We start from the raw sequence: 27,933 nt of genomic DNA on the forward strand, positions 1-27,933 counted from the left end.
TAATCAATAATAATAATAATAACTTCTATAACTCGACTTCCCGAGTCTCTTCTTATAATTCAATGAAGGAACACCCACCAAATGATCATTTCACATCACAATAGAAGAAATAAATCTTTTAATTTGAATTACCGGTAGGTTTACCTACTTTATACTTTTAATTCCTTAAAATCTATTGAGAGCATCTGAAATCTCATCCCTAACGCCTTTTCTGATTATGAAAAAAAACCTTGGTCTCAATTGCTAAGCTTCCATGGAAGTGAAAACGATATTCATTGCACAACTGCTTTGCGGCAGCGATAAAAAGTACGAATATAGAAGTAATAACCATATCGCGCATTAGATTTTTTCGCGTTTCTTACGTGAGTTTTTTATCTGTAAATCCGCTATCAAAAATGTCAGCTATCATATAGTGAAATTTTTGAAACGGGTGTGATTTTTCTTCCAAATGGCGAATGAGAAAGAGTTGCTATTATTCACGCGACTCATGTTCAAGAATTATTATTACAGAGAATAAAATTCACTTAATTTTGTATAACGTGTTCTAAATATTCCTAATATTATTCATACAAATTGTGGCTATGATGTAGAACAAGAGTCAATCAAATCGATCTTTGATGCGTGATTGAGTTATTGAGTTCCTTCAGGAAATACTTTCGAATTTCCCACATTACTACACGTATTATCTCTAGTCTGTGAGTAGATAGCGATAATTTGTCATCAACTTACCTTGTTGCTTCGCCGTCAAGTCCCATTTTACTATGGGATTTATCATCAGGATTAATTTTTCTTGTATCAAGCGATTTACCTAATGAGATTTTAGCATTTAAAATATGTATATGACGGTTAGTTTCTATACTTGCAGCATGAATTTTCGCATTCCTCCCATGCAGTACACCTATAGAATCTTCGATCAAATGTTCAGCTAAATCATCACCCATGGTAATCTAAATAAAACTCGTGTTTCTTCATTTGATTTTTCAAAGATTCTCAAAGATATACGATAAAAAACTCACTCCACGACTTTTAGACGTTACTTTTTTACAAGACTTCTCTTTAACTTCGCTTCTTGTTTGTTTGTCTGTCTGTCTGCTACAAATCTTATAATCGATATTTAACACACTTCTACCTGTCCAATCGATCTGAAATTTTGCACACTTGCGTAAAGTTGGAGACAATGCATGAATCAATTTACAGAATAAATAATTTTATAAATTAAAAAAAATCATTATTAAAAAAAATAAAAAATAATTTCGTCTGCTACAAATCTAATAGTCCATATATGACACAATTTGACCTGTCCAATTGATCCGAAATTTTGCACAATTGCAAAGGTTCAGAGACAATGCATGAATCAATTGACAAAACAAATAATTTTGAAAATTTACAAAATATTGATATCTTAAAAAATTTTGATAAATAATTTTTTTCCAATATTTGAAAATAAAATTAGAAATTCATTGTACATGTGTAACATCCAAGACACTGGATTGTTTAGAAGTGTTGTCTTTAAAAAGTAATTTTTAAACGCATATTATTTTATATTCTAAGGTATAATATATGTAACGCCTTCCTCAAAGGACGCTACGCCTAGAACGATTCAGCACTAGTTTACACCTCCTGGCGTACTGAGCTCTAGGCTTAAAAGGAGGTTCAATAATTTTGTACTAAATCAGTTTCTTCGTTTAATATTGAAGGAACTAACAGTTGCAATTATTGAATATATCTGAAAAACACGAAAAATGAATACAGAAAATACAAACTTTAGCACGGTTATGACAAATGTAAAAGAATCTCAAAAATACACCAGAAAATACACAAACAGCTTATGAACTAAGAGAACACTGAACAGGTTAAGCGACCCTGGTCGCGGACAGAGTAAAAGTGGTCGGCGGAGATACAGTCCGTAAATTGCATACTCTAGCAGGTGTTGCCATATGGGCATTTCGCACTACATAATCGCTAAATTAATGAGCTGCGGCTACAATATATTTAAGTCTCCTATTGTTTGATCGTATTCACAAGCAGAAATTGCTTGTGTTCAGTTTAAGACTATAGTAATATGACCGGTAATTTATTATTTATTCTAGAGTATAATAGATTTAAGTCTCCTATCGTTTGTTCGCGTTAACTAGGAGATATCGCTTGTGTTCAGTTTAATATTATAGTAATAAGCCCAGTAACTTTTTTTTTAATTCTAAGTTATAATATATTTAAGTCTCCTATCGTTTGATCGTGTTCACAAGCAGAAATTGCTTGTATTCAGTTCAAGACTTTAGTAATATGCCCAGTAATTGTTTTTTATTCTAGGGTGTAATATATTTAAATCTCCTATAGTTTGATCGCGTTAATTAGAAGATATTGTTTGTGTTCAGTTTAAGATTATAGCAATAAGCTCAGTGACTTTTTTTATATTATAAGGTATAATATATTTAAGTCTCCTATCGTTTGATCGTGTTCACAAGCAGAAATTGCTTATGTTCAGTTCAAGAGTATAGTATTATGCCCAGTAATTTTTTTTTAATCTAGGGTATAATATATTTAAGTCTCCTATCGTTTGATCGCGTTAACTGGAAAATATCGCTTGTGTTCAGTTTAAGATTATAGTAATAACCTCAGTAACTTTTTTATATTCGAAGGTATAATATATTTAAGTCTCCGATCGTTTGATCGTGTTCACAAGCAGAAATTGCTTGTGTTCAGTTGAAGACTTTAGTAATATGCCCAGTAATTTTTTATTTATTCCATGGCATAATATATTTAAGTCTCCTATCGTTTGATCGCGCTAACTAGAAGAAATCGTTTGTGTTCAGTTTAAGATTATAGTATTAAGCTAAGTAACTTGCTTGCAAGACTTCTCTTCAACTTTCCTTCTTGTCTGTCTGTCTGCTACAAATCTTATAATCGATATTTAACACACTTCTACCTGACCCAATTGATCTGAAATTTGGCAAACTTGCGTACAGTTGGAGACAATGCATGAGACAGAATAAATAATTATATGAGACAGAATAGACAGAAGTTGGAGACAGAATAAATAATTATATAAAAAAAACATTTCTTTATTATTAAAAAATTAAAAAATAATTTCGTCTGCTACAAATCTTATAATCCATATATGACCAATCTGACCTGTCCAATTGATCTGGAATTTTGCACAATTGCAAAGTCAGAGACAATGCATGAATCAATTGACAGAATGAATAATTTTGAAAATTTACAAAATTTTGATATCTTAAAAAATATTTTAAAAATAATTTTTCTTTTCAATATATGAAAATAAAATTAGGAATTCATTGTACATGTGTAACATCCAAGACACTGGATTGTTCAGAAGTGTTGTCTTTAAAAAGAAATTTTTAAACGCATATTATTGATGTCAAATAACTGAAATAATTTTGCTATTATTTGATTATATGCTTGAATTTCATTTACTTGTATTCCCAAAAATTAAAGGACACACTTTAGATGCTAATTTGTAGGACACCGTAACCTTTATAATCAATCATTCATTTACGTTTCAGCATGAAAAAGAAACAAACTTAGAAGAAATCATATTCCCAGAGCTCGATATCAAGAAGACTGAAGCTACGGTGCGCTCTTGAGACGTTCATATGGGTGATGTCATTCTTTAAAATTGCTGGGTAGAGGGGCCATATTAGCAGACAAACGACCAGCAGCCAGACAAACTGACTCAAAAACAGATCTGCGATCCAGTTTATCAAGCTCCATAGTGGAAAATACGACCAATTTGTATTCAATGAGGTCGCTGCAAAAACACCACGTTCGACGCGCCTCCGAATGGTAAACGAACGTAGTTTCTTTGCTGAGTGGGAAGGGCTTCTTTTTGTCGCTCTATGCGGGGTTTTGTTGTCGATGTTCTTCATGGCAAGTCAAATCTATGAGTTGATGGCTCCAGGCACAATTGTGCCAGATTACGCTTTTGAAATTGGAGTGATCAACAGAAAAATAATGAGCGAGGGAATAAATTTCTAACAAAAAATGGGAATTTATTAGAATAAAATGGATTCGTCAATTAGAGGGACATTGAATATGTGATTACCGAGTTGCACAGTTTGTCCAAAGTTAAATAGCATCATGCATATGCCGGACCACTTATTCAAATTTGAAACACGTTTTGAAACTGTTAAGGATGGAACTAACCCTTAAATAACGATTTCAGCTTGCAAGTTATAAAAATAACTATGTTTAAGTTTTATATATGACTAGTTCTATAATAATGTGTTGTAAAAATTTTTCTCTTACTGGTAATTATCTAAATAGTATTTAATACCCAATTCGAGCGCGACGAACGTCAATTGCGCCTATTTATAAAAAATAACTCAGTACCCACTGCAGTGAGTGACAGAGAGCGCATTTTCTCGTCGACGAAAACGTGAAGTCACGGACGGACAGACGGACATGGCGAGCACAATAGTGCATTTTTTTCATAAAAGAAATTATAACTCAGTACTCACTGCAGTGAGTGACAGAGAGCGCATTTTCTCGTCGACGAAAACGTGAAGTCACGGACGAGCAGACGGACATGGCGAGCACGATAGTGCATTTTTTAATAAATGAGAAAATGCGCTAAAAAGTATATGTCAGATTTTTAATCATTGGTTAATAATTTTAAAATGTACATTGAAATTCAAGGCAATAATCATTCAATATTGGAATGGTTAAATTTGAGGCAAAATTCGTTGACGTCAATACGCGCTTGCCAAGCAGGTTCTCAGCTTTATGGTTCTCAATCTTTTTCCTTCCACAAATAAACTTTTCCCAAAAAATTACTCAAACCCACATCGAGGTCACTCAGGTCAATGAAGGTCCCATATTTCTTAGTTTACTCCTCACAAACAATGAAGTTAAATGGTTGAATGATGATGCTTTGTCGCAAAGTTCGAATTTATAAACGACTCTATTAAAATAAGTACAAAGGTTCAAAATAAGATATGAATCAATTTGTGTGCGTATAAGTAAATGGCTTTAAGCAGTTAACCTCAGTTCATCTGCGATTTACGCAGCATTTTATGCATTATAGAACCTATCCTTGAAATAAACTGGGTATTTATCTGAAAGCTCATTCACATCAAGATTTTTTATCCATTCCAAAAATACTCCTTAGTTTTTCTAATGAAAACATACAACTATTTTCTCCAAAATCTCCGGGACAAGCACATAATATTTCTCGAAGCCAAATGTTAGACGCTAATTATCGAATTCGGCCATAACATTTTTATGAAGATGGCACATTTCTTCAAAGTATTCATTGCAAACTCAGCGCAAAAGCACAAGTATCGAATTAAGAATTCACGCAGGTTGACGTAACGGTCTTTGAGACGAGATAAACACGCCACGAGATGCTTGATAGAAACTGCCTGGAGTGCTAAAGATCAGCCATAAATTGTGAGCACAAGCCAAAATAAATTATTCCCATAAAGAACGAGCATGAGCAGGGCCGTTCGTTGCACGCATCATCCAGCCGGCAACAGCATCGCCCAAATGAATGGAGGGGGCCAAGCCTAGCTGTGATGTCGCTGGCCACAATCCACGCAACTGTCCCGCTCGGTGGTGGTCTCATGTTCAGGTATTCCATTCATTCTCACTGGCTTGGCAAATGCGTTCTTTATAAGGCCAAAGATCCATCAGGTCCAGACGACGAATACTGAGACCATTGTCGATTGCCAGACTCGGACGTCGGTGTTCTGCTTGATGGAAGTTCCTTGCTGCAATCCGAGTAAGCATGCAACTATTGATGGCCGTGACCAAGCACTTTCTTTCACTTACAAACATAGACTCTTCTATCACTGAATAAGCAAGTTTATTGTTCGTATAAAAATCTTCCAGACACCTTGGCTCTCTTGGATTGTAAACAAGATAAGAGCCTGCGCCTCGTGTATGCAAAAGGTCCAGCCCTTCCCTCTTTATCCGCAAACCTGCGCGTTAACTTTGTGGTATTGTCGAATAAAAGCTGCGCTGTCTCTAATTTCCAGCAAAGATTTAAAAACAGGTTTGGATTTCTTCTTCCTTGCCGAAGTTCGAGACCGAAAGGATATCATGGGTTGAGTAATTCATAAATGTATTAACATCATATTTATATTAAAAAATATCATTCGGCACGACGGAATCTAATACATTTAATATCACGTTTTCATACATATATATATCAGGTTTGTTTCGGCTTCCAAACAACTTTCTCGGTATACGCTGCCTACAATGCTCAGTCTGGAACGTCAGACATAATAGTAAAACCTACCTTTCATTTCTCCTTTCTTAAGAAATGCATTTTTTTATTTTAACTTTATTTTTGTTCTCTTATTACTTTGTCTCCCACGCGCAGCGCTCTGACAGGCGTACACGTCGAGGCACTTATCATTAAAAAAACATTTTCATCTTCATGAACTAGTAAGAAAAGGTTTTGCATCCTTAAACTTATAAGTTTAATTTTTACAACCATTACACTACATTAATTTTTTAGACATCTATAAAAAAATGTGACAGATTGCTTTAAGCCATATAGCTGTAGTCACTTTTGGGTTTGAGTATGAAAAAATCAAGCTATCTTCCGTATTAAGATATGAAACAATACAAAATCATGTGATTCTAACACTTTAATGGGTGTGAATTATATTTATAAAATCATACAGATTCAACAAGCATACAGGAGCCGGACTAACAATACTCGCTAATGTAAACGTAGCAGCATAAGTATACGTAGCGGCCGACAAAGTAACGAAGTCGTAACTGTTTTTTTCCTCCCTAAAAATTTTAAGTTCATTATAGTTACTGGCAAAACGCCATTGTTAGAAACTTAGGACTCGACGTACCAGTAAAGAATATGCCCAGACAGGGCTGAGAGCAGTTAAGAAATTGATAATAATCGTAATATGCACTGTTAGGAGCATGTTACTCACATAGGCTAATTGGACTAGGAGTATCTGAAATAATAATAATATTAATCGGGAAAAATGTCACAGTAAGGTGCTACTGTATGGAGTATTTCCCTAATAATGAATTTCGCTAGTTCGTTATCTCATATCATGGTTTAGCTAATACAAGGTTGACCCACGCGCAGCTGTGCCTTGCGGATGTCATTTGTTATTCCAACCGTGATGTCACCTTGGTCGTTGTGACGTCACAGTGTGATTCAAACTGATTTTCAACACCTGTTTTGCTTAAAATAAGACTAGTTGCAGTAAATAAGTTTTTTGGGACAGTTTAATGAGGTAAATTTTAACTAATGCAAGGTTTTTCCACGTGCAGCTGCGCCTTGCGGATGTCATTTGTTATTCCGACTGTGACGTCACCTCGTGACGTCAAACTGAGTTGTAACACAGGTTTTACTTAAAATATTTGAAAATATATTTTAAAGGGGGGTCTGAGGTAAGTTTTAACTGTTAATTGCATGCAGTAAATAATTTTTTCCATTTTGATGAGGTCAATATTTTAAATGCCTTCAAAGATAACATAGAAACAATGTGTTGATCTACGGTATTTACATTTTGTGCCCACAATGACGGCACTCTAGAGATGCGCACTGCGCAGAACGGCGAAAAATCGTCATCGCCGTGAGTCAACCTTACATTAGTTCAACCTTGATCCGACATGACTGTATAGACCATGGTCAAACTAGTATAGGGTTGACCCATCAGAAGCCCATTTTAGCGGATGTAGTGCGTTTTTCGCCTGTGACGTCACTGATCTCAGTGACGTCACGGGCATTAACCAATCAACGAAATGCGATCAAACCAGTCAACCAATCCGTCGTGCGAATGACGGGTTTGTTTACGTTTCTCGATCTACGTGACGTAACAAGAGAGCTGAATGGAAAGACGGAACTTCTCGTGGGTCAAGTCAACCTTATAAAGTTCAACCATAATATAACATAACATATTGATCTCGGCGCTGAAGTATAGGCCTGATGTGGCCTGTCGCCGATTATTTTACTTTTCGTGCCTTGTTCACAGAAGATCTAATATCGTTTCATTTGACCGGATCTTTTCATGACTGACGATAGTTTCAAGTAGCTACTAGACTTCCACCGGGTTCGATATGGTGCTAGGCATTTCATATCTGAACATATATTTTTCCATAGCTTTATCTAGTCTGTTCTTGAACGCGTTCATGCTTGGAGCGCCAACGATGTCATTGGGGAGGCTGTTCCACATGTCGGTGATTCGAAGCGAGAAGAAATTTTGTCGCGTGAAGTGGGTCGCCTGCCGAAGACCACCACTGCCCTGGATGTAATGGACCATCATGATTCCTGCCTTCCGGTACGTAGCCTTCAACACTTCAAGCCGTCCGTATCTAAGCCGTGGGTCGAACGTGGGCCTTGTATCGAATGGACTATCATGATCCCTTCCCTGAAGAACGTAGCCTACAACACTTCTTGACAGTAACATTATCAGCCGCACACCACCAGACAGATCACATCCATTGAATTAGACCAATCAGCCCACAGGAAAATAAGCCTGACGTCGTATGGCCCAGCGTTGTCTGCCAATACGCGAAAAAATTTTACACCACCCGGACGAAGCGCGCCGGAGCCGTCCGTATCTGTCACGTGTGTCGAATCAGCCTACGGTCGAACGCCGGGTCGCCTGCCGAAGACCACCACTGCCCTGGATGTAATTGACCATCATGATTCCGGCCTTCCGGAACGTAGCCTTCAACACTTCAAGCCGTCCGTATCTAGGCCGTGGGTCGAACCAGCCCTCGGTCGAACGGCCACATGTCAAAGGACGATAAATTTTGGAACAGAACTATGCTATCTGAAACCTAACCTCAGATGCGGTGAACGTAAAATTACGTAATTTAACGATGCCTGGAAGTCAGATTCGATCCGCGGCCTGGTGGTGCACGGCAGGTGGTAGTCAAGACCGGAAGAGGACAAAGCCGAGTGGTGCACGGCTGATTGGTGGATGTCCGGAGAGATCAAAGGCGTTTGATTCAGGGCTTATTGGTGCACAAAATTGGTGGTGCACGGCTGCGCTCCCCACAATGTTACGATCAGGAGTTTCTGAGATAAGTATGTTGCCCAAAAAGCTGAACGTCTCGGACAAATTTAGGGCCGGATTTGCGGCCGGTGTCCAAATTCAGTGAGCATAGAATATATCCCAAACTAAGGATCGTATCTCGATGAAACTTGATACACGTATTCAATAGGACCTAACGGTAATGTTTAGCTCGTGAACACTTTTGGAATTTCACCTTAACTTGTGAGTTATAACTTATACGACGATACTTGCCGAAATTTGCAGTGAGCATGACATATCTTCTAAACTACTGTACAGATTTGAACGAAACTTTGCATATAGAAACCTAACCTCCCAACGGTGATGTTTAGCTACCTAATGACAATTTTTTAAATTTCGCCTTCGTGTGATGGTTTTTCCAATTTACCTCGTTCGTGATTTAAACAGCAATTCGTGCATATATTCGCAGTGAGCATTGAATTTCCCCTAAAATACTGAACAGATTTGAACGAAATTTCGTATGTGAATACCTAACCTTCATACGGTGATGTTTAGCTCGTGACAAATTTTTCGATTTTGCCATCGTTTGCGAGTTATACGGTTTAACGTATAATGGCTCTTGGTCAATGCACGTTTAAATAATATGCGTTTAAAATTTACTTTTTAAAGACATCACTTCTGAACAATCCAGTGTCTTGGATGTTACATGTGTACAATGAATTTCTAATTTTATTTTCAAATATTGAAAAGAAAAATTATATATCAAAATTTTTTAAGATATCAAAATTTTGTAAATTTTCAAGATTATTTATTCTGTCAATTGAATCATGCATTGTCTCCATCTTTACGCAAGTGTGCCAAATTTCAGATCGATTGGCCAGGTAGAAATGTGTTAAATATCGATTATAAGATTTGTAGCAGACAGACAGACAAACAAACAAGAAGTGAAGTTAAAGAGAAGTCTTGTAAGAAAGTTACTGAGCTTATTACTATAATCTGAAACTGAACACAAACCATTTCTTCTAGTTAACGCAATCAAACGATAGGAGACTTAAATATATTATACCCTAGAATAAATAAAAAATTACTGGGCATTTTACTACAGTCTTCAACTGAACACAAGCAATTTCTGCTTGTGAACACGATCAAACGATCAAAAGTCATGAGACTCAATTATATTATACCATAGAATATAAAAAAATTACAGAGCTTATTACTCTAATCATAAACTGAACACAAGCGATATCTTCTAGTTAACGCGATCAAACGATAGGAGACTTAAATATATTATTCCCTTGAATAAATTAAAAATTACCGGGCATATTACTATAGTCTTGAACTGAACACAAGCAATTTCTGCTTGTGAACACGAGCAAACGATGGGAGACTTAAATATATTATACCTTTGAATATAAAAAGTTACTGAGCTTATTACTATAATCTTAAACTGAACACAAGCGATACTTTCCAGTTAACGCGATCAAACGATAGGAGACTTAAATATATTATAGGTACCCTAGATTAAATGAAAAATTACTGGTCATATTACTATAGTCTTGAACTGAACATAAGCAATTTCTGCTTGTGAACACGAGCAAACGTGAGGAGACCAAAATATATTATACCTTAGGATATAAAAAACTTACTGAGCTTATAACTATAATCTTAAACTGAACACAAGCGATCTCTTCTACTTAACGCGATCAAACGATAGGAGACTTAAATATAATATACCCTAGAATAAAAAAAATTACCGGGCATATTACTAAAGTCTTGAACTGAAGGCAAGCAATTTCTGCTTGTGAACACGAGCAAACGATGGGAGACTTAAATATATTATACCTTAGAATATAAAAAGTTACTTAGCTTATTACTATAATCTTAAACTGAACACAAGCGATATTTTCCAGTTAACGCGATCAAACGATAGAAGACTTGAATATATTATATCCTAGATTAAACGAAAAATTTCTGGTCATATTACTATAGTCTTGAACTGAACACAAGCAATTTCTGCTTGTGAACACGAGAAAGCGTGAAGAGACTAAAATATATTATACCTTACAATATAAAAAAGTTACTGAGGTTATTACTATAATCTTAAACTGAACACAAGCGATATTTTCCAGTTAACGCGATCAAACGATAGGAGACTTAAATATATTATACCCTAGAATAAATCAAAAATTACTGGGCATATTACTATAGTCTTCAATTGAAAGCAAGCAATTTCTGCTTGTGAACACGATCAAACATTAGGAAACTTAAATGTGGAACTTCAAAATTATTTTAAGATATCAAAATTTTGTAAATTTCAAAATTATTTTTTCTGTCAATTGATTCATGTATTGTCTCTGACTTTATGCAATTGTGCGAAATTTCAGATCGATTGGACATTTAGAAGTGTGTTAAATATCGATTAAAAGATTTGTAGCAGACAGACAGACAGACAAACAAACAAGAAGTGAAGTTAAAGAGAAGTCTTGTAAAATCGGCTGAGAAATGCCGGTCGTTTCTCCGTATATCCGTATAGCTCGCAAACGAAGGCAAAATCGAAAAAATTTTTACGAGCTAAACATCACCCCATTGAAAGGTTAGGTTTCACATACGAAGTGTCGTTCAAATCTGTTCAGTATTTTAGGAGAAATTCAATGCTCACTGCTAATTTCAGCACGAATTGCTCTCTAAATCACGAATGAGGTAAAAGTGGAAAAAACTCGCAAACTAAGGCAAAATCTAAAAAAACTGTCATGAGCTAAACATCACCGTTATAAGGTTAGGTTTCTATATGCAAAGTTTCGTTCACATCTGTACAGTAGGTAAGGAGAAATGTCATGCTCACTGCAAATTTCGGCACGTATCTTCATATAACTCACGAATTAAGGTGAAATTCCAAAAATGTTCACGGGCTAAACATCACCATTAGGTCCTAATGAATACGTGTACCAAGTTTTATTGAGCCATAAATTCTTAGCAACAAATATATTACCAATGCGGGTATGCGCATATTGATCTATTCAAGATTGATTTTACATTTCTCAGTTTGTAAGAAATACAAAATATTTTGTGAGGCTATGTAAAACTCAGTTTTTACCACGTTTTTCTTAGCTCGCTTTCGTGTCTGTGATGATCAAATCTTGCAATCGATATTTACCGAATCGACACTTCAGCGAACTCGCCTGCGAGCTCGCATGCAAAACCTAACTTAATTTTCAACTGTGGCACGCATAACTCCGTCAATAATGGACGGATTTTCTTCAACAAGAGAATGAAAGCAAACAGAGATCAGTAGCTGCCGAAAAATTATTTTCTACTTTTGAGTCCACATGAAAAACGTGGTCTTTAAAAAAAATTTTTATACATTTTATTACTTCTTAAATTTTATTTGATTCATTATTTTACAATGGTATTGATCATTGGTAACCCCATCTTCTTAGAAATTTCCGGAGTCGCTCGACAACGCAAAATTATATAATTGTTTCTTAATGCTCTCTGAAACTTGAATTATTTATACTGCCACTAGAATAGTTTTCTCCATTCCCTAATACTGCTTAAGTAGGAATATATTAAATTCTCACGACGGGTGACTCACAAGGCACTTGTTGATTCGCATTTGGATTTTGGACTTTGCAATACAGTAGTCAGTTAATGTGCTAACGTTCTAAGGTGGGGTCCAGTGACTCCAGTGTAGTTTATGCTAGTGTGCCGAGGCAAAGAGGGAGCGTACCTCTGCATTTGATGAAGATAATATTATATTTTCCGTGATAAAAAAATTATCGAGGTTTCAATTTTGTGATTTTAATTTTGAAATGGCCTCTTCTAAACCTAAAGTTATTATATTTGGAGGTACGTTCAAAATTTTACCTGCAAGTAGAAGATACCGGTAGTCAATTTGTTGAATCGAAATCGTAGCTACCTAGCTACCTACAGACTTATAGGCTTATAGCTACTATGATAATGAGTCGTAAAATTTTAATTTGTTTTTGATTTATATTACATCTAGTCCTAGAGTTCTAGACTAATGAGTATCTTGTATAAATGTATACCATAATACCACTATGACTACTGTAGTGAGTAGTGACTACCGTCTACCTATACTAATAATACCAGCTCCAGCATTATCACATATAGGTAGCTAGCCTACCTACCTAACTATAAGTGATAAGAAATCAATTGAAATTAGATAAGGAAATGAAAAAATGAACAGATTCTAAAAAATCTCTGCTTTATCTTTATCATTATGCCTTCAAGCTTCAACACAATTTTTCTATGGCAAGAACTTTTTGAGTGTAGCCTAAAAAATATGTAGGTACCTAGTACCTATTTTTTTAACTTTTAGAAACTTAGAACTGTGAACTGTCCAAGATTCCAACAGCTTATAAATTGGTACTAACAAGCTCTAAAATATAGGTAATAAGAATATAGCCTAGCTAAACCACAAATTTAAAATATCTTTGTAGGTATTCTTTATGTTGCCTAATGCCTATTGTAATAAAACTGTAGGTACAACTTTGAAAATTATAGCCTACCTCTGAAGTCTAATTCTGAGTTCTGACCAATATCAAATTGGTAGTTTTATTAAGAAGCAGCCAGTCCTAAATCCTAATACTAATAGGTAAATTGGCAGAAGCCACCCTGGTACCCATAAATGGGAGAAACAGAGAAGTACCTAGCTATCCTGTCTGTGTTGGACTCATGGACTGGAATTCTCTTAGGCCTACTTGGTTCTTGAATATCGCGGCCCAATGTAACAAATTTTTGATACATTCGGAATCTTGTGTTCTGATTGTGCAATTTTGTTAACAATTAGATAGGACTTAGCCTTAGGAGGTAATTCGTCTGGCAGGAATCTAGCGGTTCCGGAAATGGCGGGAAAGCTCAAGTCAGGTTCCTGAAGGTAGACGTTTTCCACAAGGATGTCTGTGGAGTGTGGACCGTGTTTTTGGACAATTTCAACTGTTAATATGTCCTTTGTCTAGTTTTTTCAGTAAAAATTGAAAACAAGATGTATTTTTGCCTATATTGCCAACAATTGCAGTCTTGAAAAATATGAATTTATTCCCTTCCAATTTTTAGGAAATAATGCCTATAATTACACTTTGATTCCAGTCAATGTTTTATATATATATATTTTATATATATATATATAAGGAGGTGCACAACATTAATCAACCAACGATTGCTGGAACCGTCTTAATTTTGAATTGGACCCCAGCTATCGATTTCCAAGCTATTGGATTTGTCTAAAATAAAATTTGAGATTGTTTGCGTAAGGACTTTCTGGCTCGAAATTTTTGTGTTGTATCCTATTTACGTGTATAATGTACTTATGTCCAACCAAATTTCACTATTCAATGCTTCTCTTAACCCATTAATGCCGAGAATTATGTAAGGAGAATTTTTCAGAATTTTTCACGCCAAATGACTCTTTATGATGTCAATAAACAACTGAAACACTCAAAACGGAAATTTATTTGAAAATCTGAAAAATACAGCTTGGGAACATATGTGCCCATTCGGCTATAAAATCATGATTTCAGAAGAAATTGAAATAAACCTATAAATATAGTCCTATGTTAGCTCAATGCATACAGACTCCTTTTTATTTCTCAAAAGCTAAGTAGTAGGGTATCTATGGCTTAGTGTGTTATTTTTCCATGCAGTCAGGATGCAAGGGGACCTTGCGCATCTTGCATATGTGAGGTGTTCTGCCCCGATACTGCTTGCATCTGCTGCGTGTATGCTCTCCTCTTGCAGTCCCATGGCCTTTTCCGTTGTACCGCACACTTTCTTCTGCACTACCAATACTGCATTTATGACCTGTTGCCTTTCTGGTTGTTCCATAGGTCTTAAATGTAGCTAAAACTAAGTTCCTGGAAAAGTCTAGTAGGCTCATGTCAGCATGTATTCGTCTGCACTGACGCCAAGCATTTATCACTTGAGCATTTATGCTCCGATGCTCTCTGATAAATGTCCGATGCATTTCATAATACTCTCATTCACTACTTGTTGTTCTTATGTTTGCTTTTCATAATCTCCAACCCTATCAATAACTTTTGTTTCGTCTCTGTGCCAAACCACCTTCTATTTTCTGAGTTTCTTCTTCCTCTGCTGACCATCAGGAGACGACGTTTGATGATATCTTTTGTCAGTAAGTACTTCGGAAAGTAAGTTTCTTCATGGTAAATGATTGGGATTGCATATAAGTTCACTGTCGGAGGCATCATTGTCACAGTCAGTACAAGCAGCTGCTTATTCAATGGGAGGCTCGATTGCAACATTGATTTCAAAATCACTATCATCATCAGATTCTTCCTGAAGTATTTGTCACACCTCGCCCAGGGTCAACCTGAAGAAAGAAACATCTAATAAGATTATGTCAATGTTTGAAAATATCACTCAAGTCACTTCTTGCAATATAACCCATAACTCATTACAATGATTTTTAGTTACTGGCAATTTATTATAAGGCATATCTGAATTTACATATAAACGGGCCAATATTATCATGAATAGTTTTCTAAACACATATATAGGAGCTACAAAATAGCAAACATCTGTTAACTTCTCATTATAATATCGTACGACACAACGGGAAAGCAATTAAAATAAGTCTACGCACATCATATAAGAGAAAGTGCCACAACTTGCGTGTAGGGCGAAATCTTTATTTTATATCCTAATGGGCACATTTGTTCCCAAAATTTACATTTTACTATATGCATTCAATATTATCAACATTGTTGATCATTTGTGATTTTTATGTAATTGGTGCATTTTCCAGCTACAAATTCCAATCATTGGATGTAGTAAAATGTTTTCAGTAATTGAGGTACATACGTTTTTCTCAGGCGTGGTGGAGCCATGTTACATACACCTCTTCCTCGGTCAAGGTCAGCCGGCTACTACGCATGAATGCCTGGTGGCAGAGAAACAAAACATGTTCCGTACGTGTTCTGAGCCTTCAGAGAACACACCTTATTAACAGAAAATAGCTAAATACAATGTCTTTACTTTTACAGCCATTTTTATTAGCTGGGCACAAATGTTCCCGTTCGGCGTTAATGGGTTAACTTGAAAATGAATGTTGCTACATTCGAAACGTCGTTAATATATTATTATTTGCTAAATCTGCCTTTTGATCTACCAACGTCATCTAAGAATTGTTCAACTCCTTGAAAATTCAAATGCACTCTCTGGTCATAAATTGTACGCATATAATCAAGAAATTTCTGCCATCTTATAATAATATATATATATGCTGTTTTAGAACAATTTGGTAATGATTAGTGACTTTAGTGTAGCTCCAAAGTGTGTGTGAAAAAGCTCTTATGTCCTGGAATAAGCATGGAAATCATCTACTTTCAAAGGCTCCCAAGCTGCATTAGAGCTTTCATGCCTTTTTTGGAGCCACAAGCCCACAAGATTACTGCTACATTGAATCTATATCTTTCATTTACTGGTATATAATGGATAAGAGATGCATGATTAAGCTGCAATATTCCAAAACTTGAAGACATGTCACTTCAGAGCCACAATTTTTAAATACCAGCTTAGTAACAATTAGGAATTTTCCATGTCTTGCCTTTGAAATTACATATGGTTTTCATATGGTCTATCAGAAATAACGTGGCTCTAGAAATGTTGGAAAAACTCTGCGGCTCTGCCTAATAGTTATGAATTGCTTAGAAAGAAGATATTTTGCTCACCTGCTTTCAAATTGACAAAGTTGATACTTGTGTGTCATTGACCCTGACAACTGTAAATGCACACAAGTAAACTAATGTTTGAGGATTTAATGAGACAGAAAAGTGTAAACTAATATTCAATAATAGCCAATAATTGTAAGTGTTTTTGCCTTTGACTTTAAAAAGTATATTTCTGCATAAGTAAAAATTTCAATGTAATTGATAAAATAAGGATTATATTAATTTCATTTAATTTTGAAAGGTTAAATGTTAACCTAATATATATGAGTTCATTGATAGATTTTAATTTAATCATCCCACAAATTCATTGAATAAAAATGTTTTATATTTGGTCAGTGTAAAACTTTTCATTCTTTTATTATGCTGCCTAATAAGGCATGGCTCATGATAGTCATGCGATTCCTAATCTAATTTATTAATTTGCAGGCTGTGGTTTCATTGGCCGTGAGATTGTCCATCTTCTGGTGACAGAAGATGCGGCAGAGAGTGTGCTGGTGGTTGATAAAGTACCTCCTCAAATGGCGTGGTTAGGACCCAAGCACCAAACTGCTTTCAAGAATGACATAGTTACTTTCAAAAGTGCCAATCTCATCAACCCAAGTAAGATCTTGTTTCTTGTATTCTTGAATCATGTATTTATACATTTTTATTTATATTCACTGTATGAGGACTATCTGTGCATGTATGTATTTTAGTAAAATCCCTTTTATTTCTCTAACAATTTGTTTCCTATCTATAACTTTTATTTTGCAACATGTTATTTGATCATAAAGTTAATTATTCTAGAAGACAGACCATCATTTTCCCATAGTACTGCCTGCCTTCAATGACAGCCTGGCTAGAAAATCCAAACCCTGCTTTGAACGACCTTAAATGGCTTCTGCCCATGCAGAACTTCTCTCATGCTCATGAATTAGGCCTTGAGTAGTTTCAGTGTCCAAATTAATTGAAGTGCCAAGTTTCATCCTGGACTTTTTTTTTAAATCTGGTCAATAATTTTGTCTGGAGTAGCATGCCAAACCCACTGTACATGAGTTACCACTCTACAATAAGAATAATACTATTTCTCATGGAAGTACCTATATAGGTAATTAAAGAACTACATTCAGGGTGGATTTTGAAATCCTTGACATTTTTGCTTCTACTAAAAAAATTATTTATTAACTAGTCATGAATCACTTTTGTTTAAACGTGGCCATTTGAGTGTTGTGAAAACTCAAATTTTATTAATTTTAGATGAAAAGAATTAATGTTAGCAAGTTTGCTACATCAACTAGACCATCACTTTTTACCTTATTTTTAATTTAGATCTCATGCCTACCATTTTGCTGCAGTTGGGTATAGCCAATGTTCATTTGTCCATTTGTTTTCAAAAAATTGTCTTGTTTTTATTATTTGTGACTTGAAAATTTTCTCTTGTGCAGCAAGTGTAGAAAATGTATTTGATCAGCATTATGATTGGGTCATCAATGCTGCTGGAGAAACAAAAATTGGACTGGTAGGTTCAATATTAAATTGACATCAAATTTGTGGATGTTATGTGCTTTATTGTAGAATATATTTTAATTTGTTAAACTGGGGGGCAAAGTTTCAGATTTTAAATATTTGGCCAGTGGTGAAACTTGATGATCCATGTCACTTGAAAAACCAAAAATCAACTGTTACTTTCAAAATAAATTTTTAGCTAGTGAGAAGATGCTTCTTATTTGCAGTGCTATCATTTTTTTGAAAGGAAAAATTTGGCTATTTGAGAATCACAACCTGTGATTATGCCCATCTATTTAACTTATATTCATTGTTACGGTACTAGTAGATATAAAAGTCAAAAACAAAAAACTTAGTTTTATTTGCTCTTCAATTTGACTGATAAATTGTGTCTCAGATCAAGATGATTTCAATTTCTAGGCTCGCTATATAATAATACTCATTAAGCTAACACAATACTCTCATATTTCAGAATGAGAGCGTCTATGCTGAAGGAATCACGAAGCTCTCAGTAAACTGTGCCGAGGCAGCTGCCAGGCACAACGTGGAAATGTTTCTTGAGATCTCTGATGGCCGCATGAACAGCAGTGAAAAAGTGGGCTTAATTTTTGCATAATTCTACTTAAAAGTTAATTTCCGGTCATGTTGAGATTTATCTCTCATAATTTTCATGAAACTAAGGTCTACGTTCTATTGATAAAACATTTGGAGCCACATGTAATTAGTTACTTGAAACTCATCAAGGTTAATTACTGAATATTTATATTTATTCTTTTATTGATGAACTGTTACATTTCTTGTTGAATCTATTTTATAGTTCAAGTAATTGATCATCCTCGTGAATTCAGGCAGTTCCAGATTGATGAACAAATTAATTAATAGCTTGGGTTGCTCCAGTTGCTTTCAGTGATTTCTTGATAAGCTATTAAATGAGTTGCGATACCAGGTTATTCAATGAAAATCTTATTTCTTTCAATATTTTTTTTATTTTTTAACAGCAATCCAGCACTTCCAAATTCACCTACAATTCTAATCATTCCATAGTTCTATTAATAATGATAAGGGACTGGAATTTAGACCTTATATAAAAGTGCCCAATCTATTGGAATGACTGTTAATTTTGCTTACCCTGTAGTATGTAATGCTGTTTATATTAATCTTTATTATAATTTTTTTATATGAGAAATTCAGTGTGTGTCTCACTACTGCACCGATGGTCTGATGAGACTAAAAAGCAATGCAGTTAGTGGGTGCTGATGTGCTGGCACTTTCACCGACAATTTTTCTCATCTCTATGCCACCTGTGCTGCAAGTGCAGCGTGTCATGCTTGGAAGATAGAACTTCATTTTTTGTTGCAGCTCTAAAAACATTTACTTGCGTGTTGACTGAATGTTACTGATGAAAAAGTATTTATAGATATTTAATATTGTGACTTCCAATTTTTCAGTTTCATCTTGCTACTCCCCTGATCTTGTTGATTAGCTCAAGTTAATTATGGATTTGTTAACAGACGGGAATGACGGAACTTGACGCCTGCAAGCCTTGGTGCACCGTGAGCTCCTGCAAACGTCAGGTTGAGGAGCGGCTCGAACTCATCGAGAATCTGCCGTACGTCATCCTCAGACCAGGCCTTGTCTATGGCCCTGGCGATAAACATGGACTCGGTGAGCATTTTGGCTTATTTAGGTTGTTTGTGGGAGAGCAATTTGGATTTTTGTGCTGTTGTTTGTAGGGTTAGCATTTTGTCTTTTCTTGTTCGTTTGTGAGATCATCTAGTACATATAAGGCGGCTCAGGTGGCGGGCGTGGGAGGGGAGTTGAAAGACGTCTTGGCCACAAGAAAAATTCAAGAGAGGGGGCCTAGGGCATAGGACGGCGAATGGCGAAGCTTCGAAAGAGAAAAAAGCGCGGCCGCACGAGAAGACAATTCGTTTGTGTTTTGGGATGTTTCGTATTGCTTTCAAGAAGGCGTTTAGTTTATGTTCGTTTCTTAATTTTATATCTTCAAACATTTTTGCTTGAATTTTTGTGTTACCTATTACTGTGGAGTCCTTCCTAAATACCGTGTTAAAGATAAAAATGGTTTGAAATGTGTTTAGATTTGATTTCTGTTATAATTGCTATTTAGATTTTCTTGCACTCCTAGCCTTAGTCTACTGACGCGATGAACTTTACTTGCTTTTTGGGAAACTATTTGAATATTAACTATTTTACTACTTGTGATCCATTTCTAACTGATATTTTTACTTGGTTCCATCGCATTGGACAACTACATCATCTTATTAAATTATTCACGTTTTCTCTTTGTGGATTTTGAGTGTTAAATTTGGTATTGATTCGTCAGTTGCCTAAAATATGGATTAGCAGTTTATGATTTATCTTAAATAGAAATTCCTCAGATTCTCACCCTTTCTCACCCTGGTGCATGAAAATATAAAAGATGTCAAAGACTAAATTTAGATTCTTCGTCTGTTTAGGATTTTGGTATTTTTGCAAGATATTCCAGATGTTTTTCAGTAGAGATCTACTAGGTAATTATTTTTGTGAACAGTGAGGAATTTAGTGATGGGCGCCGTGTACCGGCAGCTGCAGGAGAAGATGAAGCTGCTGTGGGACGGCAGCCTCTGCATCAATACCGTCCATGTCACCGATCTTGCCAGGTCATTATTATAGGAAAATTATTTATCATATAACTATGCTATTATTCTCAATATTAGTATATTATGACTTTGTTGGTGTCAACCCTTGTGTTGGTGAGATTTACTCAACCATCTTGACTCTCGAAGGAATTTGAAATGAAATTCAGTCTTAAAATCTTACTTTAAGATTGAATCTTACTGGCTTAAATTTTAATTTTGTTGGTTGTACAGCAAGTCGAAGCCTAAAGAAATCACGTATCAACACTAGTCTTGAAATTTGCCGAGCTTTTCAACTCATAATTCTGATATGAATTGTATTATTTTGTGTGCGGCAGAGCGGCGCTGTTCGTGTGCCGTCTGGGCCAAAGTAAGGAAATCTTCCACGTCGTTGACGAGGCAAGATCCACGCAAGGGTCGCTGGCTGATCTCATAGCCAATATTTTTGCCATCAAGGTCGATTACTACGGGTCTGCCGCGTCACATCTCGCCAAGGTAACGTCACACGCTTATTTTCTCCTGTCATTAGGATTATTTCAAATCGCATTGCGAGTTATTATTCTTTCGTTACGCACTCCCCTCGGGATTTTTGTTCATAGATTTTCATTTATTAGTGTAGTTAGGCAGAAGTTCTTCATTTGATGAAGAACTTCTGATAGCGGAGGCTCTCATAATTAAGGACGAGTCTCCTGCTATCAATTTGCAAACCGCGGGATTCGTCAGGACGTTGAAATTATTCTCGGATTAATTTGATTTTCGATTTTGAACCGTATCTACAATACTTTCTGTATGAACTTATGTCATGTCCAAATTTCAATTTTAGCGTTGTAATAACTGTTCACTTGCTTGATAATGAATATTGATATATTCGAAACGTCGCACTGCAATAAAATGTCATTCGGTAATCTACTTTTTGATCTCCAAGCTCCAGCTAGAAATTTTGTTCGGCTTATCGAAAAGAACAATAAGAAAATCGTAAATAAAAAGTACGCTCTGGTCTTCAACCAAACCTGCATAAATGAAGATTTTCATTTGTAACTAATTTTTTGCTATTAAATCTTTCATGATCAAGTCAAACGTTTGCAAGATTACAAGTAGTTGTTTTGAAACAATCATATTCTGGAATACCGTCTCTTGAAGCTCAATTATTCGTTTGACTTTCACATAAATTTTTACTTCTGCAGTTGGACAGCGAGGGGACCGTAGCAGACGCCAACGAGAAGCACCTGCCGCCGTGGGCGAGCCTCTGCAACGAAGGCGCCGTCAGCAACTCGCCCCTGACGCCCTACGTGGACGCCGACGTGCTCAAGGGATCGCACCTTCACCTCGACGCTACCAAGCTCAGCAAGCTGGGCTTCACCCTCACGGTGCCTCGCCCTACACGCGACCATCTCGTGCAGGTCGGTCCTTGTGTCCAGTTCATGATCTACTCTTGTAAAAGTAAGACCGGGGAACCACAACAACAACTCTTCCAAAAAGTTCACCCCCTTGCGGTGATTATTAAATTCTATTGCCGTAATGTCTTTGCTAAGTCTAGGCTTTAGAAAATTTCGTTTTGTTAACGTCTAAAAAAGTTTTCAAGTTGCTCTTCCCAAATTCGCCTGAATTGATCTTCGTATGACCTTTTCCTCCAGGCAAATCTTGTAACGACTCATGTAGCAGTTAAAAGTAATTAATTTAAATAATTTTGTCTTATAACCCCGCGTGAACGACAGACTGAGGCACAAACGACATACTTAGATTACACGCCTTTCACAATAAGAACTTTTTAGCCACGAACCTACAAAGCAAAGGAACTTCCTCTTGAAGATCTGATAATGGCAGGTTACGGGTAGCCTCCAAACGCCGAAAATAATTTTTATTTGTAAACGCCCTCCCTGGGCCCAGAAACGGCTCAAACGGGGGAGAAATCCCTCCTCAAACGTTCAGATAGCTTTCACAAAACGTAACGCATATGCGGATCTTGAGATGCAGATGACATCCCTGTTACAAGAACATGTAATAACATAGTACTGCCTATGGTACTGCCTGCCGAATTAAGAACGACCTATCTCTAGATACAGCTTTAGGAATGGGACATCGAAAAGTATTTCTACTCTAAAGCACATTATGAAGTTACCTTATATAGCTTGACCCTTGCAATAATTTTCATTTGCCTCTGACATATCCCTCCTTGCAAATCGTATTTACTGAGTGGAGAGCTAAGGGTTGGAATTCTACCTTGTACTCGGTAATACGTTTTTTTGTTGGTTAATTAACGTCCATCTTGCAGTTGTTCCAGGTTATGTTTTTCTTATATCTTATAGAGACTGCTTTAGAAATTAACACTTCATCTCGAATAACATGTGTTGGTTATTGCACCGGCACAGTTCTTCGTGCCTGTAAACTATTTACTAGGTACATTTATTGATTGTATTCTTTGCCAGCTTTCTTGCGCTACTAGTTACAGGCGACCATTTTTACATTTCTATACCAAGTGCTCGTCCCTGCACAGATCCTCGAAGAGCTCGTCGAGCTGAAGATGTTCCCTCGAACGGCGCTACCCAAGGGTGTTCTCTCTGCTTAGCTCCCTCGAACGGCGCTACCCAAGGGTGTTCTCTCTGCTTAGCTCCCTCGAACGGCGCTACCCAAGGGTGTTCCTTCTGCTTAGCTCCCTCGAACGGCGCTCCTCAAGAACGTTCCCTCGGCTTAACTCCCTCGAACCCTCAAGGGCGTTCCCTCTGCTTCGTTCCCTAGCTCGTCCGTCTTGTCGCTTATTAACGCTCTCCAATGTTTGCCAATTAGCAGGATTATTACCAGCACAAACTAATCATTCCAATGATATAATCAAACCAATTTAGATAAGAATCTAAATTAAATGACTCTAGACCTGGAATTGTACTACATGATGTTGAAGCTATTCATTGGCAGTTCCAGGTTATTTCCAACGTTTAGTTTCAGGTTATTTTTTCATTCCAATAAAATTAGGTAATGATTCAGTTTGGAATTGAACGCTAATGATGTTTGACTTGGAATCGTATTAAATGTTTAAAGTATAAATTGTTGAAAGAATTCGTTGGAATTTTAGGAATTCCATGGCAATATTCATGGAGCGTATTAGAAGCGACTTGAATTTTGTTTGAAATGAATGCTATTTTTTCTATTGCTTTGAGTGAGATTTTTACTGTGTTCAAGAGTTATCGGTATTAAGCATACTTATCGTAGCATCATGTCTTGTAGGTTAAAAATAATTGAACCAATCTGGAGATGTGATAACCTGTATTCTTCCATCAAATGATTGCACAAATAATAATTAGTTGTCTTACCAACTGATGGCACAAAACATTTAATGTGATATGTACTTGATTGTTCTTACTAACGATGAGGGAATGAAGAGGATGCGATACTTGGTTTTCTAAAGAAATAGTGATACTTGATGAAAAAAATGTGATGTGAACACGAGGTGATACTTGTATGTTCTTTTTGAGGGTGACACGAAAATTCTGTTAATTGGGTTGTTTTTCCGCTCCATTAACTCGGAATGGAACAGAATAGTTGATCATTGATGACTAGTATAATAAATTACATTTAATTTGATTATTAAATATAAAATATGTGTATAATGATCAAACCGTACGAGTGCAAGAGATTCGTCGTAGCTGTTCCTGATCGTGACAAGAGTGCCAAGTAATTTATTGTTGAAAGCTAATATTCCTTGTTAATCTTTAAATTTTCTTTATGCCTACTTTTTCAATAGCTTTGCAAGTGATTCACAATTAGCATGTGATACTTGATTGCTGTCAAACCATTTGACGGTAGCAAACAAGATGTGCGATGGCGTGACGATGTTTGGTCAATGTAACTAAAATAGGATTTCCAACGAGTGTTCAAACTAACGAAAATGAAAAAGCAATGTGGTTATAGATTTTTTTGGTCCCGTTATAATAAATAATTTATTAATCTTACGGGAACGATGCAGGAGATTTCTCATCATATTTTCAAATCTAAATTCAACGTTAGATCAATATCGTTCTCGGTCCTTGTTATGATCAGTGCATACACTAGCGATGAGTGCATAGCGATGCCTGTGTTGCTGGCAAATATAGAATTATGACGGAATATTTTATCCTTTCATTATTGCTTGCTTAGACTACTGTTTTCTATACTGTTTGTGTTCGCATCGTGTATGGCCTGCTATACTTCTTAGTTTATTTTTTCTATTGCGTGTATTTGGGAAATGTTCTACGTGCTATTATTAAGAAGCGTTTCTGCTCGATTGCTCACCAACTAACATTCCTGCGTTGGCAGTGAAGCGTTATAGACGTGCCTTGTTTGTCAACAGCTGCCTTCCTCGACTGCCATGAGTGATGCCACGTAGATTAAGATATGCACTTAAGTTTGCCCTGGCCTCGTAAAAAGTATTATTACTCGCCCAGAAATATCTATAACTGTGTAACGCCGACTTACGTTTAATGAACACAATATTATGCGCGCAAATAATATTAGTGTATCAATAATATTTAATGCGTAGACATTCGAGGCAAATCTTTACAATACAATATTTCTTACAGATCTTTACAAATCTTTACAATTTTACAATATTTCATACATTCAAGTCCTCAAAAGCAGACTCATGTTTGAACGAATTTGTTATGGTCGTGTTTCTCCAATCCATTTCTGTCCCTCTTACTTCGATTGCTTTGAATTATTCTGCTTAGCTCCTCTGTGTTCTTTGTCTCTGGGTAGTTCGTGCATTGTTAGTCCATTTATTATTAACCTCAACGAATACAAAATAGATTTACAGCCTCACCGAGATGCGGTCTACGCGGTCTTTAGACAGCAACTGCAATGTGCTGGGTAACTTTCAGTCACTGCAATGGACAAGTCTAGTGACCTATGAAAGCTACATTAAATGCATCTGAAATGGTGGCGAAACATGTGCTTCACTCGGAATTTTTTGGCCTGTTGTTTCAGAACAAAATTACGAGTATGATTAAAATGCGAGGAATTACACAGTTTTAGGGAATACGGATTGTGTTATTAGACTTTTCATGGACATATGAATCGAAACAACACCATCGAAAATCTCATGGACTTTTCTTCACATATTATTTTATTTTGCATCCATCTCGTATCCAGCTGAATGCTTGTTTGTCTGTTACAGCGATCATACAATATTTTATACAACGTTGGTTTCAAGTCGATTATCGAGCAAAAGGGTTTTCCCATTAATGTATGGCATTCTTGAATAAAAATTGTAAAAATTCATTCATTTTAATCTGATGGCCGAGTGAATGTTCAGCAGCTCATTCACTTGATGAACGCGTGCTCTATCTGAATTGAACGACAACGAGATCACAAAGTATGTACCAGCAAGCATTGCTTCTGTTCTCTGATTGCGCTAAATGGCCATGAACATTTGCAATGCTCAACTTTATTAGAGTGATGCCGGTTGTTCATAAATTTTATGGCTTTATCGTGAATAATTTTTTCATTCCTGATTTTGTCACCGTTTCCTTCACTTCGCTTTATCAAAATAGTTGGCATTAGATTCCTTAGTGAATATTTTACAAAATAAAAATGCCAGATAATCTCTAGAACAAGACTAGATTTTTCTTAAGTCCCATAACAAGAGATAAGTCACAGATTGGTGTTGAAGAAAATGGCTTCAATAAACCACCAAGATCTGTACATTGTTATTTTAAACAAATGGTCAATCATAGTTAACTGTTAATCATGACATGTGTTGCAACTCTGGCCTGGTTGTGAAACAATTGCTGTGACGTCACGGTATCGAGCTTCACAGCTGCCGCTTATATTTCTGGATGATTACGATGAAAGACATAGCGTTAATGTGTTTTCTGTGTGGTAGTTGCCTAAGTTTAATTCAAGTCTCGAGCATTTATCCAGGGTTGTGATATGTGGAATTTCTAGTTCTAATTTACTTTAAAATCGCTTTGCTGATATAGTATTTTAAATCTCACTGTTAGTTATGAATCGTGGAATCTTTCCTAACTTCCGCCTGCGTTCGCTCTTTGTAGCTTTATTTGTCCGTTCCGTATTCATGGATATTCAACAATCCTGAAAACTAATTTCATCGCCCTTCAATGTTACTTCAACTACCGGTCCTGCTGCATGTGTAAATACTTTAATACTTTCATTCTCCAATCTGAGTCAAACATTTTTTCGGACATGGAAGGATTAAGCGCTTGTAAACTGGCACCGCTACAATCATCGTCCACATGTTGGTCACCAATATATCGTGTTCAGCTCCAAACCATGTCAACTCTTCGCTTACATATGAACCCTCTTAAATTTACTGGCATATCGCGCAGCGTAGTCTGATGCACGCTATGTTTGCTGGTAATTTCTCCGTTGTAAATCTTAGTGAACAATAAATCGTATTGTGTTCACTGTCGCGTCGCTCTCATGGTTGATAATACATTTGCAATTGAATTTTATGTCACTCGTTATTTGGATCCCTTGTTTCTTAATGATCGCCACGATCATAGACGCTGCAAAAATTTGTACCTTCAATATATTAAAGTAAACATAAAAATTATATGTGCTTCCTATATTAATAATAACTTGAGAAAGTAATTCATGCTGATACTTAGCATGTGTTGATTCAATCGTGCCTACAATTATGATTAGCTTCTACTTTTTAAACTATTATACCATTTATAATTTAGCGAACCTCTTGTAATGTTTGCGCTTATGAAAATAAACTTATGAAATATTCAGATTTTTATGTTACCTGGTATAGCGAAGAGTGTGAAACTGCATTTATTGAGGGACCTGAAACCGAAGAGATAAGGTTTTTTGTTGTATTGTTATCTCTTCACAAATACTTGATTGTTATCCTGTAGCGTAGGTACCTTTTTTCGTTCTCGGTTATGATAAAAAGCTACAGAAAGGCCTTCAACAATAATCAGTCAAAATTATGGTCCTAAGAAAGTTCTGATATTTGCGACCGTGCTTGCTTACTTCTAATATGATAAGTGATCCTAGTGAAAGGAAAGTAAAGAATCGATTATCTTGCTTTGCGATTGCTCAATATTAACTGTAACTTATAAATCTGTCAATATTCGTTTGAAATTTTGTTGTGTTTTCGCCTGTGTTTTGACAATCGATCAAAGTTACGGT

General features: G+C 36.1%; 1 protein-coding gene across 2 annotated transcripts in view; it reads left to right on the top strand.

Annotated features, from left to right (window-relative positions):
* The window catches only part of LOC108671282, a 68,997-nt gene extending 41,469 nt beyond the window's left edge, over positions 1–27,528 (top strand). Inside the window, exons 1-10 of one of the 2 annotated variants that reach the window (XM_047885595.1) lie at positions 15,904–15,925; positions 17,114–17,287; positions 18,112–18,185; positions 18,645–18,767; positions 19,684–19,837; positions 20,724–20,832; positions 21,147–21,303; positions 21,993–22,208; positions 23,303–23,357; positions 23,400–27,528. In XM_047885595.1, the coding sequence (XP_047741551.1) occupies positions 15,919–15,925; positions 17,114–17,287; positions 18,112–18,185; positions 18,645–18,767; positions 19,684–19,837; positions 20,724–20,832; positions 21,147–21,303; positions 21,993–22,208; positions 23,303–23,357; positions 23,400–23,416 (1,086 nt within the window). In that variant the 5' untranslated portion in view covers positions 15,904–15,918 and the 3' untranslated portion in view covers positions 23,417–27,528. Of the gene's footprint in view, positions 1–15,903; positions 15,926–17,113; positions 17,288–18,111; positions 18,186–18,644; positions 18,768–19,683; positions 19,838–20,723; positions 20,833–21,146; positions 21,304–21,992; positions 22,209–23,302 lie in introns of those variants that run through there. The other variant, XM_047885596.1, reaches the window with a different exon arrangement.
* The last annotated feature ends 405 nt before the right edge of the window (positions 27,529–27,933 follow it).

The sequence above is a fragment of the Hyalella azteca genome, unplaced genomic scaffold, assembly GCF_000764305.2.
Source record: "Hyalella azteca isolate HAZT.00-mixed unplaced genomic scaffold, Hazt_2.0.2 contig2483, whole genome shotgun sequence".
Taxonomy (NCBI): domain Eukaryota; kingdom Metazoa; phylum Arthropoda; class Malacostraca; order Amphipoda; family Hyalellidae; genus Hyalella; species Hyalella azteca.